Source organism: Anolis carolinensis, chromosome 3 (assembly GCF_035594765.1).
Source record: "Anolis carolinensis isolate JA03-04 chromosome 3, rAnoCar3.1.pri, whole genome shotgun sequence".
Lineage (NCBI taxonomy): Eukaryota > Metazoa > Chordata > Lepidosauria > Squamata > Dactyloidae > Anolis > Anolis carolinensis.
This window is the reverse complement of record NC_085843.1, coordinates 167,665,220-167,685,373: the sequence shown is the minus strand read 5'-3', so window position 1 is coordinate 167,685,373 and position 20,154 is coordinate 167,665,220. Positions and strand designations below refer to the sequence as shown.

General features: G+C 39.1%; 1 protein-coding gene across 16 annotated transcripts in view; it reads left to right on the top strand.

The window, feature by feature from the left end:
• phyhipl (phytanoyl-CoA 2-hydroxylase interacting protein like) overlaps positions 1 to 20,154 on the top strand; it is a 286,238-nt gene that overhangs the window by 112,188 nt on the left and 153,896 nt on the right. For 7 of the 16 annotated variants that reach the window (XM_062977368.1, XM_062977363.1, XM_062977354.1 and 4 more), the window contains one exon: positions 1,837 to 1,923. In XM_062977368.1, the coding sequence (XP_062833438.1) occupies positions 1,837 to 1,923 (87 nt within the window). The other 9 variants (XM_062977359.1, XM_062977355.1, XM_062977353.1 and 6 more) reach the window with 7 other exon arrangements.

The window sequence follows — 20,154 nt, the reverse complement described above, 5'->3', positions numbered from 1 at the left end:
GCTAGGCTTGAGCAGGAACAAGGCTTGAATCGGAGCGCGCTGTCCAGACACAACTCGCTCCGGAGGCTGACGAATTGACTCCGCGAAGTTACTACGCGGGTAAAACACCTATATAGAGTCTAACTTTCCCGCCGAAGCAGTTCTCTGGGAACCAGAAACGAAAGCTAAACTCTGAGACCAGATGTTTGACTCCTTAAAGATTCTCACGAAAAACAGACTTAATTGGGTACATTCTTAGCTGCTATTCTCGCACTTCTGCGCGAAGCTGCTTCCAAACCCCTCTGTTGTTTACAAAACTCATGGCGAGAGAACACGGGAGATGTAGGCTCAGGGTTTGTTTGACATACTTCTGGGACACAACTTTCTTGCAGGTGCAAGGTTCCCAGATCTGCCTGGGAAAGATCAGGCTGAGAAGATTCCAGTTCTGACTGGGAAGGTAAAAAACCCAAGTTTTCTTCTTCATCAGGCATTACAATGTCATGAGCAAGACTACAAGGCCCATGAGTCATCACAATGTAGGACTAGCCTCCTTTCCCCCACTTCTCATCCCAAAAAAATCCAAAACTCCAAAAACCTCTGGTTCCAAGCATTTCAGGTAAAAGTGAGACTCAATCTAAATACAAGATTAACTAAATTAGCATCATGGTGATTCCTTCATTTGTTCTGCAGTGTCTCTCTCACTCTTTCCCTCCAGCAGTTCATCTTCTTACTGGCTTGGTACTACCACAGCTTACCAACCCAGGAGCCAACCAGGCCCTTCTCTTCTTTCAGCTCCACCCCTGCTTTTCATGCCCAGAGGAAGACAACTGGAATACTGAGGACTTAGCACTTAGGAAGACATTGAGAACTGGGCAGGAAGGAGGAATGAGCTCTTATTTGGAGAAGAGCAATTTTTGACAAGGAAAAAAAAAAACAGTTATGTAAGTTATGGGAATAGGGCACAGGGTGGGGAGGTGGGAAAGAAAATGATGGTGAGGAAAATGGGGGAGAAAGAGACTCAAAGGGCTATTGGGTGGGAATGAGGGGGTTACTGGAAAAGCAAAATGGTAGCACTAGATTAAAGCCAGCAGAGGGCATCCCAGAAAGTAATGTCTGTAGTAGCCATGCTTGTTTTGCAAACTTGTAGAAAAGTCACATGCAGATGCTAAACATTCTCTGCTCCCCATCATGGTTAGTTTACATATTTATATGGCAAGGTTATTGAAAATATTCTGCAAAGTAAACGATGCCAGAACTAATTGTAGTTCTAGCTGTGGAACTCCCTCCCCAATGATATCCGGCAGGCTCCATCCCTTCTGAGTTTTAGGGAAAAAGTAAATACTTGGCTTTGTGAGCAGGCGTTTGATGAGTGAATTCTGTTGGCTTCGACTCGGTCCGGATTAAGGTTTATGTACAAGGTCTTGTGGACGAATGGCTCAAGTATTTTTTAATGTTTGTTTTTAATAACGTGATGAGTTTGAGATATTGTAGAATGAGGAAAATGTGAGCTTGTACATTTGGATTGATAAATTAATAAAAACAAATTTAATGTTTGTTTTTAACTCTATTTATTGTATTTTGTTAAATTATCTAATTGTTGTAATTGCTTATGTTTTATCTTTTTGCATTGTATATTGGCATTGAATTTTGCCAGATTGTGAGCTGCCCTGAGTCCCTTCGGGTGAGAAGGGCGGGATAGAAATGATGGAAATAAATAAATAAATGTACACATTTTTTGACCTATGCTCCAACTCTTGAATTTTCCTCAATGCTGTCAAACAACCAGCTTGAAAACAGGCTTTTAAAAAAGCAATTCACAGTTAAATGTTGTTTCTCCTCTCCCATTGAAATCAACAGGAGGGCTTATCTCTGAATATCTGTTCATCAACTGCTCCAGCTGTTCTCTGATAGAAGAAGGAAGAGAGGGCTGTTTCCATGGAATGAGTAAGTTTTAAAAAATGTTATTGTGCTATTTATAGAGAAATGTATGAATATACTGTCTTCTTTATAGCAATTTCCAGTTTTTTTAGGACTTGATCCTCTTTATCTCTTCAAACTTATTTCCTCAAACTACTAAGTAATAGATACTCAAACTAAGTAATAGATACTTGTGTGACTGAAAGTTCCTCCATCTAGTCTTCTCACTGATATACCAGTTTTCTATGTTTGGTGAGGATACAATAGACAAATGCTTTGGGTCCTGTTCTCATTACTGCCACAAGAACCTATTTTGGTTTAATGTGTTGTCGAAGGCTTTCATGGCTTGGATCACAGGATTGTTGTATGTTTTCAGGGCTGTATCATCTTGTGTTTTAAGCTGTGTATATTGTTAATGTATTTGCACTGTTACTTTTGTAACATTGTGAGCCGCCCTGAGTTCCCACGGGGAGATGGTGGCGGGGTATAAATAAAGTTTTATTATTATTATTTTATTGTATGACACAGCAAACAAGATAGACATGCTGGATTTCATATCACAAAATCACAAGTCGAACACTTCCCAAGTGTCTAGGACTGTGTGATGTATTTTCGGATGATGCGTGCAGATCCCAGTAGGGTGGCCTTTTGCAGTTGGCAAATCGTAATTTTGTCAATGTCTATTGTTTCCAAATGCTGGCTGAAATCTTTTGGCACGGCACCCAGTGTGCCCATCACCACCGGGACCACCTGCACTGGTTTCTGCCAGAGTCTTTGAATTATTATTATTATTATTATTATTATTATTATTATTATTATTATTATTATTATTATTATTATTATTATTATGGCCATGTTCTAGAAGTATTCTCTCCTGACGTTTCGCCCACATCTATGGCAGGCATCCTCACATCTGAGGATTCTGCTGAACCAGGTGGATGCGGTTCTTATTCTACTGATGTATTTTTGAATGTGCATTTAATGTATTCTATGTTTTAATTACATTTTTGTTGAATATTTTTCTTTTTTTTCTTTTTTTTTGTATATAATGTTTATTTATTTTCATTCATTCAAATTCATTCACATTGCGAGTGTTTGTTGCATACAGTGCAATACTTTCATCTATTAGTCTTTCATAATCATTTCTCAGACAATATATTTACAATAAGGGGTCACAGGCTTCTATTTGTATAGTATATATAGTGATATTATAAATTCCAAATTTATATCCGTTTCCTCCTTGCCTTCAGTCTATTAGCTTCCTCTATGTATATTTTTAGATTAATTTTACATTGAAATGTTGGATCATTGGTTGCCATTCCTTAACAAAGTTCTCTAAAGGTTCTCCTCTTAAGTGCATTGTTATTTTGTCCATCATCAGCAACTCTATAATATATTGTTCCAGTTCTGCTAAGGGAGGTACCTTAGGGGTTTTCCAGTATCTAGCGTATACTATCCGAGCTGCCACTGTCACGTAAAACAAAATTCTTCCATATTTCCTTTCCAATTCTTCTTCGGGCATGTTCAAAAGGTACATTTGTGGTGTGATTTTAAAATTTGTATTTAATACCTTTTCTAGATGAATATTTTTCTTATCTGCTTTGGATCCTGGATTTTAGGAGAAACATAATATAAATCCACCCTGAGTCCCTCTGAGAGATAGGTGCAGGATATAAATAAAGTTTTATTATTATATATTATTACAGTAGAGTCTCACTTATCCAAGCTTCGCTTATCCAAGCTTCTGGATTATCCAAGCCATTTTTGGAGTCAAATGTTTTCAATATATCGTAATATTTTGGTGCTAAATTCGTAAATACAGTAATTACAACATAACATTACTGCGTATTGAACTACTTTTTCTGTCAAATTTGTTGTATAACATGATGTTTTGGTGCTTAATTTGTAAAATCATATTTTAATCATAATTTGATGTTTAATAGGCTTTTCCTTAATCCCTCCCTATTATCCAAGATATTCGCTTATCCAAGCTTCTGCCGGCCTGTTTGGCTTGGATAAGTGAGACTCTATTGTATAATAAAAAAAATAAGTGCTGGCATTTTTATTTTTGTATGGAGTTGCATGGAGCTTGATGTGGCAGAGTGTAGAACCCCATCGAGAGAAATTTTCCACTGTCATTACTTCATCCTATGGAATCCTGTGATTTGTAGTCTGATGGGATACCCTTTCAGAACTCTTGCAGACAATAAAGAATAACTCCAGAATGACCAAAATAGAGAATACAGGACAAGGGACTTGCTGGAGGTGTTGGAAGCTGAAAGGATTTTTTTCCACATATGGTGGACCTGTAACGTTGTTCAGAAATTCTGGGAAAAGGTGGTAAAAGAAGCAAACAATATGATCACCAAAATGGTGACAAATAGTAGAGAAGGAAATAATGGAGAATTTGCAAACAAATGGAGCCTGGCATTGGGTATAGTGTTCCCTCACTACTTTGCGGTTCACTTTTCGTGGATTCGCTGTTTTGGGTTTTTTTAATAAACTCTAAAAGCATAATCCTAAAAAATACAATTTACAGCCTAAGGAAGGGAGGAAGGAGAGGCTGAAGAGAGAGAAAAGGAGCCCAAGCAGCAATGGGAGGAGAAGTAGGTGATTTATCAACGCTATTGTTTGATAAAGACTTAAAATAGTGTATAACTACTAAAATAATGTATAAATAGTAAAATAAATACAGCATCCCTACTTCACAGATTTTCACTTATTGCAGGTCGTCTTGGAACGTAACCCCCAAGATAAGTGAGGGAACACTGTATCTGGAAAAGAAGACAAAGGTAGATTTGATGACTGCCACAAAGGAGATTTAGTGAAAGAAGACATATGGGTAGTTGCTGGTTAGTTATGTGATCCACATTGAGGAGAGTTGGAGGTCATGTGGATTGGGTTTACGGGTGCCGGGTTAGAGGGGTAAGGATATGTTAAGGTACGATAGCTGTACAGCTAATATCAATTTTTCATATGTTTAATGAGTGTTTGCTGTATATTGTTTTGTAAACCTGTTTATTCTTTTGAATATATTTTTTCTTTTTCCTTTTTCTTTTCTGATTGTCTGTTTTATTTCTTATATACACAATAAAACAATAACATTTGTTTTTTAAAAAGAACACTTGCAGAGAATTTGAATTACAGTACAGTCTCACTTATGCAACATAAATCCAGATAATCCAGAATGTTGGATAAGCGAGTGTTGGATAAGTGAGACTCTACTGTATATGTTTGATTGTTTAAACTACAGTAGAGTCTCACTTATCCAAGTTAAACGGGCCGGCAGAAGCTTGGATAAGCGAATATCTTGGATGATAAGGAGGGATTAAGGAAAAGCCTATTAAACATCAAATTAGGTTATGATTTTACAAATTAAGCACCAAAACATCATGTTATACAACAAATTTGACAGAAAAAGTAGTTCAATATGCAGTAATGTTATGTTGTAATTACTGTATTTACGAATTTAGCACCAAAATGTCATGATATATTGAAAACATTGACTACAAAAATGGCTTGGATTATCCAGAAGCTTGGATAAGCGAGTGTTGGATAAGTGAGACTCTACTGTATATAATTCCTGCATAGATTGGTTTTTTATCATATCTCAATGGGGTTCTAGACTCTGCCACTTCAAGCTCCATGCAACTCCATACAAAAATAAAAATGCCAGCACTTTTTTTTATTATTATTATACAGTAGAGTCTCACTTATCCAAGCCAAACGGGCCGGCAGAAGCTTGGATAAGCGAATATCTTGGATAATAGGGAGGGATTAAGGAATAGCCTATTAAACATCAAAATAGGTTATGATTTTACAAATTAAGCACCAAAACTTCATGTTATACAACAAATTCGACAGAAAAAGTAGTTCATTACACATTAATGCTATGTTGTAATTACTGTATTTACGAATTTAGCACCAAAATATCACAATGCATTGAAAACATTGACTACAAAAATGCGTTGGATAATCCAGAACATTGGATAAGTGAGACTCTACTGTACTTGAAACTATAAACCACAGGATACCATAGGGCGGCGTCCTAGAAGTTAAATTGGCAATAGACTGGTATAACGATGTAATGTGGATGGACTCTTAAATACTATATTATCTGAAACGTATAGGTAAAACTTCATCTAGATCTAGATGTTGAAATGGTGTGGCAGACAGAAAAATTAAATGTGGTGGGTCAGTGATATGGGAAACAAGTCCTAAGGAAAAAAAAGAATTGAGTATGTTTAGCTTAGAGAAGAGTCAATGAGGGCAACAGATACATGAGAGTACTTTTCAAAGACATAATAGTCTGTCATATGGCAAAGACTGACTTTTTTTTACTCATTTAATTTCCTGCCTCTGAAAAGACACAGCTAAATGTAATACACTATTTTTAAAAAATCTAAAAGCAGCTTGAAATAGACTGCCTTGAAAAATTGTAACTTTTTACACATGCCACTGAAATCACCAAAAATTATAGTGATTCCAGGGGCATGGTGAACCCATCATCCTACAACCTGCATTGTCCAACTCACCAATGTCCACCACCTGGCTTCCCCCGTTGATCCAAGGCAACATAGGAAACCTCCTGTGTTGCCGCCACAGTGGCATGTGCCAGTTCACCTTCTCCTTTACAACAGAGCCCTGCCAGAAGTTGCAATGTGTCATGGAATGGGAGCCAGTGGTCTCCATCATAAAGGAGAAGGCCAACTGGCACATGCCACCAATTTTGCCCTTGTCTGATGAGGTTGCTAATAGATAGGAGAGTGTTATCTTCCCTGCATTGCAATGGAGGATGGGCTTAGAAAACAGTGGCTTCTTTGAGCCAACTTACTATATTTATGAGGTGAGATTTGGACTCAGGACTTCAGGTGCCCTTAACTTATATGGTTAATCAGTGCACCACACCAGCTTTTAAGAAATTATACTCTTCAATTGAAGTATTTCAATTAGCTTTTATTCCTCACAGACAAATCCTGGGTGGCCACTGATGTGTTACAACAAGAAAATGAGTAGTGCTTATGAAGTAATTGTAATGTGGAACATTTTTATAATATTAATTTATATTATTAACTCAAGGACCTTTTATTTCCTGTGCGTGAAATCCATGTGTATAAATTATTGACTTCCAACACTAATATGGATCATTATGTGCATGAATAAATGAGTTTATATTTAGTTCTCCGCAGGGCTTTTGCTATTTTACAGTGGTCTCCTCTTCCTTCTCCCATCTCTTCCTCCTTGTTTGGATTGATACAATCTAGTGATTTGTCTTTGAGTTGGAAAGGGGATGTTGATGTCAGGATATTGTCCAATATAGGACAGTCTATAGGCAGCTTGATCTTCAGACAGTTGTTAGTGCTAAATATGAAGCCAATTCCATAGAAATATATGTGTGTTGTTTGCAGAGCCGGTCTAACAATGAGGCGAATTAAGCGGTCGCTTGGGGCGCAAAACATACAGGGGCGCAGTTGAGACTGCTTTTTCTGTTGATTTCTTGTAAAACAAGATGTTTTGGTGCTTAATTTGTAAAATCTTAATGTAATTTGATGTTTAATAGGCTTTTCCTTAATCCCTCCTTATTATCCAACATTTTCGCTTATCCAACGCTTTTATTTTTCAGTGATTGGTTTGGGGGGGGGGCACCAAAATTCTGTTCGCCTACACTTGAAAAATACCTAGGGCCGGTTCTGGTTGTTTGTGTCCACTCAAATCACTTCTGATTTATGGCAAACTAAATCAAACTTATCAGGGAGTTTTCTTGGCAAGCTTTGTTCAGAGGGGGGTTGCCTTTGCCTTCCTCTGAAGTTGAGAGAAGGTGACTAGTCCAAAGTCATTCAGTGGGTTTTCATGATGGAGACTTGAATCCTGATCCCCAGAATTCTAGCCCAACATTCAAAACACTACACTGGCTACAAGTTAAGTCATATGATTCTATGATTCTAGGTGTACGTATGTGCCTTCAGATCAACTTATACTGACCCCATGAATTTCATAGGATTTTCTTAAGAAGTTCGAAGTTTAATCCAAGCATTCTGTTTTAAAGATGTCTGTGGATCACAGCACAATGGCATGATGATTAGAACTCAGACCTGAAATGCTAAAGACTATGGTACGTTATGTTCTACATATTTATTCTGTAGCCAGTTTACTAGCTTGTTGAATGTGTTGTCGAAGGCTTTCATGGCCGGGATCATAGGGTTGTTGTATGTTTTTTGGGCTGTATGGCCATGTTCCAAAAGTATTCTCTCCTGATGTTTCGCCCACATCTATGGCAGGCATCCTCAGAGGTTGTGAGGTATGGGTATCCATAGCTCACAACCTCTGAGGATGCTTACTAGCTTGTTATTTGTTATATTTTCATATCTCATCTTTCCAAGATGGCATACGTGGCTCTCGTCCTTTTCGATATGTTTTCCTCACAACTTTATGAGGTTAATCAACTGAGGCCCTTCTACACTGTCATATTAAATCCAGATTGTTTGCTTTGAATTGGATTATATGGCAGTATAGAGTCATATAATCCAGTTCAAAGCAGATAATGTGGATTATCTGCTTTGATCATCTGGATTATATGGCAGTGTAGAAGGGGCCTGAGACTAGTAACTGTCCCAGTGCGTTTGATGGCATAGTGAGGACTGAAAGTCCAAAATCTCAGTTTAACAATTCAACCAATAGTTTGTATAACATTATACATGCTGGTTCCCATTCATGCCAACTAAAGAGGTCATGGTGCAAGAATAAGATCCATCTCCATTGTTATTTGGAGGGTAAACCTGACCCGGAGGTTTTTCATAGAGGTTCTGCTCTTACTGCATGACTTGTTCTACTATGTTGCTAATATATTTTGTTGGCTTGATTGACTTCACACAATGGCTTTATTTAACCTCGGAGTTCAGAAGTCGCACAGTAGTAAACAACAGCTGATGGTTGAGCAACAGAAGATGACTAGTGACTCCTTGCTCTGATTGTTGGTTCCCAAGAGACTGCTGATGGAACTGATCCATTTGCTTGATCCAACAGTATTTTTTCTTATTTTCTTTTGAATGCCTATCTTACTATTATGTTCTTCAGCCAAAGGCTGATACTACATTGCTGAAATACCCTATGGTTCAGGGTGTGAAGAGGATTAGAAATGGGAATGTTAGTGAAATTTTTATTTACATACCACTAAGAATCTTGAAAATACATTAATTACATATATGTTGAAAAGGGAGTGTTTATAACATTATTTCATGTTGGTATGCTGCAGTAGAACAAACATCCCCAGAATGAAAGCAAAGCATTTTATCCACTGTGTTCTTCCTCAACTACTTTACTGTTTTGAGCTTGGGAAAGAAGGAAAAAAATTCTATGAATTTTTGAAAACTCCGTTTCTCACCATCACCCCCTCTACTGAAAGGAATTGAGTTAGGTTTAAAATAATTGTGGATAAATAGTAATTATTAAGGAAATAAAATGTTTACCTACAATTTTGCCCCAAATCCTTTTCACAAGAGACTTCTCTGCCACAACAATGCCAAAGAGAAACAATTTTCTAAAAAAAAATTAATGAAACAGTTCAAAAGTTAGATTTTTCATCTAGAAACTTAGATTTTAATTCCATTACAATCCAGTTCTGTTTCAAATGAACCAGGCTTTGAGGAACATTATTGGATCATTGGTGTCATTCATCAGCCATGATATTACCAGCACTGAAGAAGCACCCAATTGCTGCACTGAATAGTGTGCTTGTTGTATTATATAACTGAAAAATATTTTAATATAAGTAAGTAAAGGTAAAGGTTTCCCCTGACGTTAAGTCCAGTCATGTCTGACTCTGGGGGGTTGGTGCTCATCTCCATTTCTAAGCCGAAGAGCCGGTGTTGTCCATAGACACCTCCAAGATCATGTGGCCGGCATGACTGCATGGAGTGCCGTTATCTTCCTGCCAGAGCAGTACCTATTGATCTACTCACATTTGCATGTTTTCGAACTGCTAGGTTGGCAGGAGCTGGGGCTAACAGCGGGCACTCATTCAAATCTCGGGATTTGAACCTGGGACCTTTTCTCTATTTCAAATCCAAATCATACATAGTAAAATGTTGAAAATATTCCCCTTCCCAGTTTCTCTTTCTCTCTCCCTCCCTTCTGTTAAATTCTTCCATCATTTTTTAATAATTCTTCTGATTTTTCCATGTGTTTTTCCCAGGTCTCTTTTGTCTTCTCCATGGCTGTTTGCCTCATTTGTCTGGTCCATGTCTCTCTTCCTCTAAGTTTTTTTGTTTGTTTCTTCATGTGTTCATCTGTGTATCATTCTTTTTGACTTTTCAATTTTTCTCCACATGTTTTTTCCAGTCCTCTGCCTGTCATCTTCTCTTTCCACTTTTCTCTCCATTTTTTCCTTCTTCATATGTTCTCCTTTACTTCTTTCCACCTCCACTGTTTCCTTGTCCCAAACCTCATTTGAGTATTTGTAGCTTTTTGTTGAATCCATAAATAATTGATATCTGTAAATGCTTGAAACAATATTTTTCTGAATGTTAATACTTACGTTAATTATGTTTGTTGAATATACATCACTGGGATAATGTGCAGTCCCATAGTCATTAAACTTTCAGTAAGAATGCATAAATCATGAAATGATCAGATTTTGGTTTCTAGGAGTAAAATGCCTAGTCACAGTGACAGAATAATGAAAGAAGGAATGTCTTAAAGTTAAGATGTAAAAGCTTAAAAAATCATGCCAGGGAAAGAAACATTGGAATGAGAAAACTATACAGGGTTGTTGTTTGAGCACTGTTTCATTATCCGAGTAGAGGCCACAAGGGGGTGCTCGAGAGAGAAGGATAGTCCATTTTATGGGGGTAGAGGGTGAGTTGAAGGATGAAAACCATTTCCCCTGTTTTCGCAGGTTATCCTCCCTCCCCACTTCCCATATCATAAACGAGGATTGTTTCCGCAATGGGGACATGGGTTGGAGAAATAACTGTCGCACCTCAGGCTAGTTTCACCTTGCTTTATACACCAGGCTGCACACCAGGTTAAAGTCTTTTGTAGTTTATTAGGAAATAGGAAATAAACAGTTCGTAAAAAGCAAAAGTAAAGTTCCAAAAGATTGTTGCAAAACAAGGCTTCAAAGAATAATCCAAGAAATCATAAGGCATAAAACAAGGTCCCATTAGAGCATGACAAAGTCCCATGAGCATGAACACACAAAGGCTGTAAAATAAGCCAGGAAAACGAGAGCTTGCTTCTTGACTTGAGCGAGAAGTTGCTTTGACAAAGGTTTGTCTCCCAACACACTGTTTTAATACCCTTTGCATAGCATGAAAGCATTTTTTTTGGCTTCTGGCCTCCTTCTTATGTGCTATTCTAACAATCCTGCGAACCCTGAATTCCAAACAACCAGCTCGATCTAAAGATACCATTTCATCAAGGCCAGCCAGCTAGTTAGCATCAATCTGCTTGCTGTCAGACTGAGAACTATCCTCCTTTCCTGAGTCAATTTGCACCTGGCTAGTTTCAGTATCATCAACACCATTCCCTGCTATGGGAAAGCCTCCCTGTTCCTCATCTTCTACAGCAGGGACGCTCTGAACCTGAATTCCATAATTCCCATCAGAGTCATCTTGAACCTGAATCCCATAATCCCCATCAGAGTCACTCTGAGATTCCAGCTGAGTCACAACAATAACAGGAAAATGGGGTAATGGTTTTCCTCTTTCAACCCACCCTCTACCCCCATAAAATGGAATATCCTTCTCTTGCCGGCCTCCACCCAGATAATGGAACAGTACCATTGTTTGCTCTCATGGTATATTTTTCATATTCATTGTTGTTTGATTCTACTTGTTCATTCATTAAGTGATACAAATTTTAAAAACTAGGGTCACTTTTGATTGCATCTTGTTCATTTTGTTTTCATTATTTCCAGCCTTTGTTATATTGGAGACTATTTTGAGAATGAATGAAATATTTCTGGCTATGAAAGGAAAATGTCCAACGGTCTACATAGGTATTCATTACAGGTGGAAGCTTACCTGGATTCTTAAGGACATTTATTTGAGCCTAAGAGTTTTTGTTCACAGCTTTGGTTCATCTGCTTCCACAGAATAAGTCTTACGGTGTATCTACATTGTAGAATTAATGCTATTTTGATGCCACTTCAACTGTCATTGCTTAATGTTATAGAATTATGGGGTTTGCAGTTTTACCAGGTCTTGGTCTTCTCTACCAAATAGAGCTGATGCTTCTCCAAACTATAAATCCCAGGTCTTGCAAACTTGGTGTAGTGGCTTCTTTGATTGAATCAATCCATCCTCTAAAGCAGTCCAATGCAGTAAAACTGCATTATATGGTTCTCCAAACTTTATTATAGGGCACTGTAGATCCAGCCATTGTCTTTTCCAATGAATCACATTTTCTTACAAATTTTCTAAAGCTTGACAGCCTCAATATACCGGTTTTCATTGTTTTGTGTGTGTGTGTTTGTGCACATATGAACATACACACACACTAATTTTCTTTCTCTCAAATTATGAGTTTTGTGCTAGTAGAAATACCTATGCCAGGACTGAGAATTGCCTCAATATGCCGCAGCACCTAATTTGTCACCCAGTTTGAATGCTGGGAGCCAGTTTGGGAAAAGGCAGAATAACTAGCAAGTATAATTTTATTAGAGGACTTTTCACTTTACAGTTATAACATTGCAATGCTCCTTTAACTGCCATGGCTGCATCCTATGGGGTCCTAGGACTTCAAGTCCCAGGATCGTACAAGATGGAGCCAAAGTAGACCTGCATGCTTCAAAAAGAGTCCTTCTACAATGTTTTGTTTCTTAACTAAATAACTTTTTCCTGTGATAAATAAAAATAGGCAGATTTTTTAAAACCCTCAGTTCAATGTTTGTTGGCCATTTTTTTTAACGGACGGGGATTAGCGCAATACAGTTTACAGGGGAGAAGCAAGATGGTTCTGGTTTCTAAAAGATACTGATATTGTTATGTAGCTACATTAATCCAAGGCTGGTGTGATACAAATGCTGCTGCCTGTGGCAGAGCAGTAAAGTCCCACTGCCCAGCTGTTGCACTCCAAAGCTACGAGAGCACTCTGAAAACCACACTTGAGCCAGATTCACAAGCAAAGCAGTTTATTGAAGAATATATATATACATATATATATATATATATGAAAGTGCAAGCAAATAACAAAAAGAGTCAATAGAACTACTAGTCCAATAATATAATATCCTCAACAGTTCAGTAGATAGTTCATCAAAGTCTTATAAAGTTGTAATCCACAAACAGGACTCAAATAATTCCAAAAAAGAGAGAAAGTCAATTAGTAGCCAGGAGTTGCGAGGATCAGAGACAAGACGCAGTGAGCATCGGAATGTTTCCCAATTAGCTGTTCCTCTGGAATCATAACTTCGGGCACCTGCAAAGCCATTGGGCTCTGATCCAAGTCCTGGAGACGCCCAAAATCCAAATCAGCATCTGAGTCAAACTCCATCTCCTGTGGATGTCCAGATCCTGACGGCTGAGCTATAACACCAGCCCTGCCTTGGCCAAAGTGCATAGTGCTCAGAGTCAACCAATTTATTTTATCTCATGAGACAGAAGAATCATACTTTGGATTGTAGGGTTCATTCTGAGAAATAGCTGGGTCAGTCCTGCTGCTGCATTCAATACAAATACAGGCCTTCAGACATTTTAACCCATCAGTCCAAGGACAGCTTATCAGCCTTTGCACATGGTGGCTCACAGGGGCTCACTGAAAACTCCTGATTTGCTGTCTATTTGAGAAAGTGCAAAAAGAGTGAGTACTTTAAGCACTTGGCAGACCATAATAAGTTACCATCAGCAATGTGAAATCAACTCTTGCCATGCATCCAACTATAATTGGCCCCACCAGGTTCCTGAATCCCAAATGTATTTTGTTACAGCATTGTGATGCCCCTTTAACTGCCATGGCAGTTAGATGTTGTCCTTGCTCGGACTGACAAGGTATTCCTATACCTCTGCAAATCAGTTGCTAGGAAACATGAGCAATTGCTTGGAGGTCTTGAAACAATCTCTGGCATTAGAGATGGCACTCAAGAGGGATCGTGTTAATGACAGGTTGTGTCTTGCCATTTAATGGTGAGACTAGAACTTTAGAAGCATTGCCAGCACTGGGTTATGCCTGCAGGACTGCTGACCGAAAAGTGAGTGGTTCAAATTGGGGGAGTGGGATGAGCTCCCATATGTCAGCTCCAGCTTCCCATGTGGGGACATGAGAGAAGCTACCCACAGGCTGGTAGAACATCGGGGCATCCCACGGGCAACGTCCTTGCAGATGGCCAATTTTCTCACAGCAGAAGTGACTTGCAGTTTCTCAAGTTGCTCCTGCCGCAAAAAAAGTCATAGTTTGTTGTGGACCCATGTCCAAAATATTTATTTGATATGAATTTGAATGCATACCAGTATTATATTCAGATTGATGATTGACATTTTTCATTTTTCAACAGCAGTATTTTCTCAAGATGAGGAAATGTTAATTATTTTTGGAATAGCCAGATCATATTATTGTTCTCTATCTAAAGTCCTAAAATTCTCTCTTGTGCAAAAGGATTCACTACATCATGTCTGAAGAAGAGATCTTATGGATGCTGTGTGTAATTAGGACCTCGTCACATGGAGTCTCTTGTTGTGGGGGACAGCGGGGAGATCCGTAGGGCAGCAGGGCAAATTGTGGGTCAGCCAGGTGAATCCATTGCCCAGCTCCCCGCATTGCTCACATCACCCACTTGCCCATCACATGCCAGAAAGCATACCTTTCCAGTGCGCTCCCACACTGTCCCCATAATTTCTAATCTGAATATGGGTAGTCTCCTGTGTTCAGAATTCCCCTCTGTAGAATACTTCACTACTGAACCGGCATGGAGCCCCACATGAAGTACGAGGGCTATCCACAAAGTAGATTACGTTTTGGGTTTAAAAAAGGACAAAGTATAGGAGAAATCATTTACCATATACAGCTGAAAGCCACATCCCAATACTACATCTCATGTAATCCCCATTGAAATCTAGGCACGTCTCAGATAGATAAATGAGTTTGGAAAGTTCTGCCCCAGTAAATTCAGCCACCTCTCTCCTCCCTTTCCAACAATGGGGGTGTGGCTGGCAATGCAGCATTTTGGCGACACTGCAGGAAGGGAGAAGGGGAAAGGGCTGAGGACACCAGTGGGAGAATTTACTGGGGCAGAACTTTCCAAACTCATTTATCTGTTTGAGACATGCCTAGATTTCAATGGGGATTACATGAGATGTAGTATTGGGATGTGGCTTTCAGCTGCATATGGTAAATGATTTCTCCTATACTTTGTCCTTTTTAAAATCCAAAACGTAATCTACTTTGTGGATAGCACTCGTATATCATGTCATGTGATCCAGTCGGCCCCATTCTGACTGTGTTGGCAAAGTCTTTTAGGACATGTAATTTTACTAATATGATGAGGTTCTTAGTTGGTTTTTACACTGACAGACATTTTGGAAGCCATAGGTTGTTGCAGTATACCTTACGTAGGCTATGTCAAAATCATAAATGTTTGTCTATCAAGCATCTTCTACAAATACATGGGGGATTATTGAAGTGGGGAGGGATGTTGCTGTTAACCTTTGGAGTGCCTGTAAGGACCTCTTCACACATCCCTCCCCCCATACCATTTTGACAGCAGTCGCAGGTGAAACGGCAGACGTGTGGGGCACCTTGCGGTGTCCTGTGCACCCTCCCTCCTTCCCCCATTAGATGGGGACACTGTGATAAGGTGTATTGGTGCCCTGCCCTTGTCCCCCATCAGATGGGGGAAAGGGCAACAATGTGTGTTGCCACATTGCTGTGTTGCCGCCCTTTCCCCCATCTGATACTCCATCAGATGAGGGAAAGAGCAAAAAAAGTGGGTAGCTCTAACAGAGCTACCCAAAACCTTTTGTCATGGCTGTGGAAGCATCTTGCGACACTTCCTCAGCACTTTGAGCATCAATGGGATGGAGCCTGTTGAGCATCATGTGGTGCCATTCGGCATGCCCCATCTCCAAAATGCTGAAAAGAGAAAAATTGTCCCAGTGTTTTGAGGTGGTGAGACAAATAGTCTAAGATTGACCAATTACAAGTGTAAAATGAAAATCAGTCAAGAATGGAAAGATGATTGGGGGAGAAGTAGGATTTCTAATAAAAGGGTGAAGCACTCAACCATCAGTCAATCGTATTTTTGTGCAGGCGTGGGAGGAAACTGGATAAACCATTGTGTGAGACTGAACAAGAAATGAGTTCTCAAAAACCTGTTTGAAGGTTTTCAGTCTTCTGCAAAACAATAAATATCACCCTGTTCAACCCTTCTAAAGTTGTTAGAGCCTTAGGCTTAAGTACCTGAATGTCACAATGAATAAAGAGATCCTAATAGCCAACTTACTGCTTGTGATGGAAAATAACAGCAAGTAAAAACAGAAGAAGTGCTGCAAGAGAATATTTGTCAGTACAGTGGCTGGGCTTGTGTGGCTAAAGCAACTTATGACTGATTGTTTTTGAAAATAAAAGATTCACATGCTTTAATTTTTTTCTGCAAATATAGACTGAAGTGGAAGGCAATCATTCTTGGAGATGATAAAAAGATCACTCTGGGAAGACAGGAGGAGCTGGAAAAAATAACCTCAGAGGAATGCATGTGGCCTTTAGGGCCACACTTTGCCTACCCCCATCTTACAAATTCCTTGTGTTATTGTTGCAATCCCTTGTCTGCTACAATTTGAAGCGTGTTATATCAAGCAAGTGTATCTTTCTGGTGGAGTTCAGCATGGTACATCACAATTAGATGGGCCTCTCGTAACCTGCAACATCTTATGGATACATCTTTTGAACTAATGTTAAATGTTGACTCATGGCCAACTTTTCATTCCCTTTAGGATTTTCAGTTAGTATTGATTGTGATACAGAGGCACCAGTGTAATGCAGTGATCTTTCTGAGGAATGCATGAAGAACGGACTTCCTCAAGGGTTTTTAAACAATTGATTAAATTAATCTATATCTCTCAGACAACAATACATTTCTCGTCTTGTGATTAATTTTGTAAAAAAATAAAAAATAGTACCTAAAAGAGGTGCACATTTTTTTAAAAAAAACACATACCCACAAAATTTTCCAATTTCTATACAAAGAAGTCTTAGTCAATGAATGCATGTATCCGAAAAAAATAAACTGAAAAAATGCATAAAAATATACAGATTTGGAAAAATATGTGCAAAAACTAGCATGGGTTTCTTTGCAGGCAGGAAACACCCATTTGTCTCTCCAACCCACACACATGGAATTTTAGTTTCATTTCTGTGATGTTTTCAGCTTTTAAAAAATGTTTGAGTTGTATTTTATTTATTTACTAGCTGTGCCCAGCCACGCGATGCTGTGGCGTTGTCTGGTGGTGTTGGTGAGAAATTGTTGAGGTAGTGGTGGTATTGAATGTCTGTTGTATGGTTGTCTTTATGTTTAGTATGCACACTGAAGTGGATTATATGGCAGTGTGGAGTCAAGATAATACAGTTCAAAGCAGATAATATAAGATTCTAAATGGATTATATAGCTGTGTGGAAGGGCCTTGAGTCTACACTGCCATATAATCCTGTTAAAATCTGATAATCTGTGGAAGAGGCTAAGTGAGGCCTAACTGTGCCTGTCCCCTGGGAGGTTGCTAGGAGACCAAGTGGGCGGAGCTTAGCCTTCAAACTGGCAGCAATTGGATAAAAACTATTATTCCTCTCCCTGTAATTATGACTTTATTTTTCTTTTCTTTTTTGTTGTATCAACCTAGAGCCGTGAATGATGGTTTGTGTTGTCAAATTTCGAGGTTGGGGGGCCTGTAGTTTTGTTGTTTTGTCCGCTGCCCTGATGCCATCACTCTTTTATATATATAGATTGCTGATTATTCCAGTGAGATGTCTTCAGTTCTATCTAGATGTTTCTTCTCCTTTACTCTTTGCTATACCTACTTATATCAACCTATGAATTCATCACACGAGTAAATTTACCTGTCGTATGATACTTTCACCACAATTTGGGGACGGATCCCGCTGAATCCTATTAAAATGACATAGAACTACTTCTTGTGGGGTTCTGTCCCAAACTGTGTTGAAAACATTGTAAGAGGGGGCAATGAAAACACGGGAAGCTTCCAGTGTGTTACCTACAACAGGGCAAACACAGGGAGAAGCTGGGCAATGATGCTTTCCCCCATGTGATGAGGAAGGCATTGCCGCGGGCAATGTGGGGAGTGACAGATTCCCCTGCTGTCTGCTGGATTCGCCATGCTGCCTGGTGAATCCCCCTGCTGTCACCCACATTGCGTATCTGAATGTGGTGAGGTCCTTAGCCCTAAATGGGAACAGTGAAGCACTGATCTGTATAAATACCTGAAGGGACAGAAGGTGGTTCTTGGCACAGTAGTTGGTTTTAAATTGTTGGTTTGTTATTGTTGGTTGAATTTTTGCCAGAGCTGTAAGCCATCTTGAGTCCCTTTGGGTGAGAAAGGCAAGGTAGAAATTAAATAAATAAATAAATTTTGATATTACAATGATGACAAGTAGAGAGTATTACTTGTTGTAAACTTAAGTGGGTGAGAGGAAGTGTGTCACTTTGGTAAGGATACTGGAGTGTGACGTGGAGAATTCATCTTGCTCTTTCTCAGACTGATCTAGAGTTATCATAAAGATGAAATGTAAAGGACAGAATGAAGTACATTGTCTTGAACTAAATGGAGAAAGAGTGGGATATAATTGGAGCAAATAATTGAAGCCACTTATCTAAAGCTGGTACCTCCCAATGTGTGTGTTGGAACTACAGTTGCCATCAACCCAACCATCACTCTGGCTGGTGTGATGGGATTTGTAGTCCAACACATCTGGTGAGTGACAGCTTGGCCAAGACTATAAGTGGATTAACATAGATGAGAAATCTCAACAAAGAAATGAAACCACTGGCAAAAGACAGAACCAAGATACATATGACTCCCTTGTTTCTGGCTTATTACTATTCAAAATGATTTAGGCAATGTTTACATAAGAGTTTCTGTTCATAAAACACTCCTGCAAACAGATCTCATCAGTGCAGTACTTAGGAAAAGCAAATAATATGAAGTGGTAGGAGAGTTCATTAAAAAGTTTACCAAGCACTGGGCAACAGTATTCTATGCCTAGTGTATGAATTTGAGGACATATCGGTATTTTAGATTGGATTATCACTCATCTCAGCTACTTAAGTGAAGGGTATTAATGCAATTTGAAACCACTAAACAGCCAAGGAATCCCAAGATATGAAGTTTGGTGAAATGGCAATGCTATTTGGTGTTGAAGCTAAACACCTTGTAAAACTACAACTCTCATGATTACGTAGCTTTGAGGCATGACAGCTAAAATTGAGTCAAAACACAGTAATTCAGCAATGCACCTTTGGGTGACAGCTATAGCCAAAGGATCTAGCCAGCAACTAGTCCAGTGGTTCTCAACCTGGACCAGATGTTTTTGGCCTTCAATTCCCAGAAATTCTAACAGCTGGTAAACTGGCTGGGATTTCTGAGGGCTGTAGGCCAAAAACATCTGGGGACCCCAGGTTGAAAACCACTGAACTAGTCTGTCTGTAGCAACTTCTAAACTGCCTTGAGCCCCTTGTTGTTGTTTATTCATTTAGTCATTTCCGACTCTTCATGACCTTACGGACCAGTCCACCCCAGAGCTTCCTGTCGGCCGTCGCCACCCCCAACTCCTTCAAGGTCAAGCCAGTCACTTCAAGGATACCATCCGTCCATCTTGCCCTTGGTCAGCCTCTCTTCTTTTTTCCTTCCATTTTCCCCAGCATCATGATCTTTCCCAAGCTTTCCTGTCTTCTCATGATTGAGCCCCTTATAAGAAAAAGTAACGTGTATATATATTTCAGATAAATTATATAAGAGAAAGGAAGAATGTTTTGGCAGCTAGGTAAGTTTTATTTACTTTTTACTGGAAAAATTGGGAGGCAATCAAGATGGCATATAGCTAACCACCTCCCCCGGGAAAGCCTGAGTTTTTTGGTGGGAGTGGGGACAAAAATCCACACCAAAATGGGGTTTTAAAACCTGCTTTGGAGCAGATTTCTGGGCTCTCAGGCAGAGCCTTGCAAGTAGTTTCACAAGTGCCTATCTGTGTGTAATTGTATATAGGATTATCCAAGCCATTTTTGTAGTCAATGTTTTCAATATATCGTGATATTTTGGT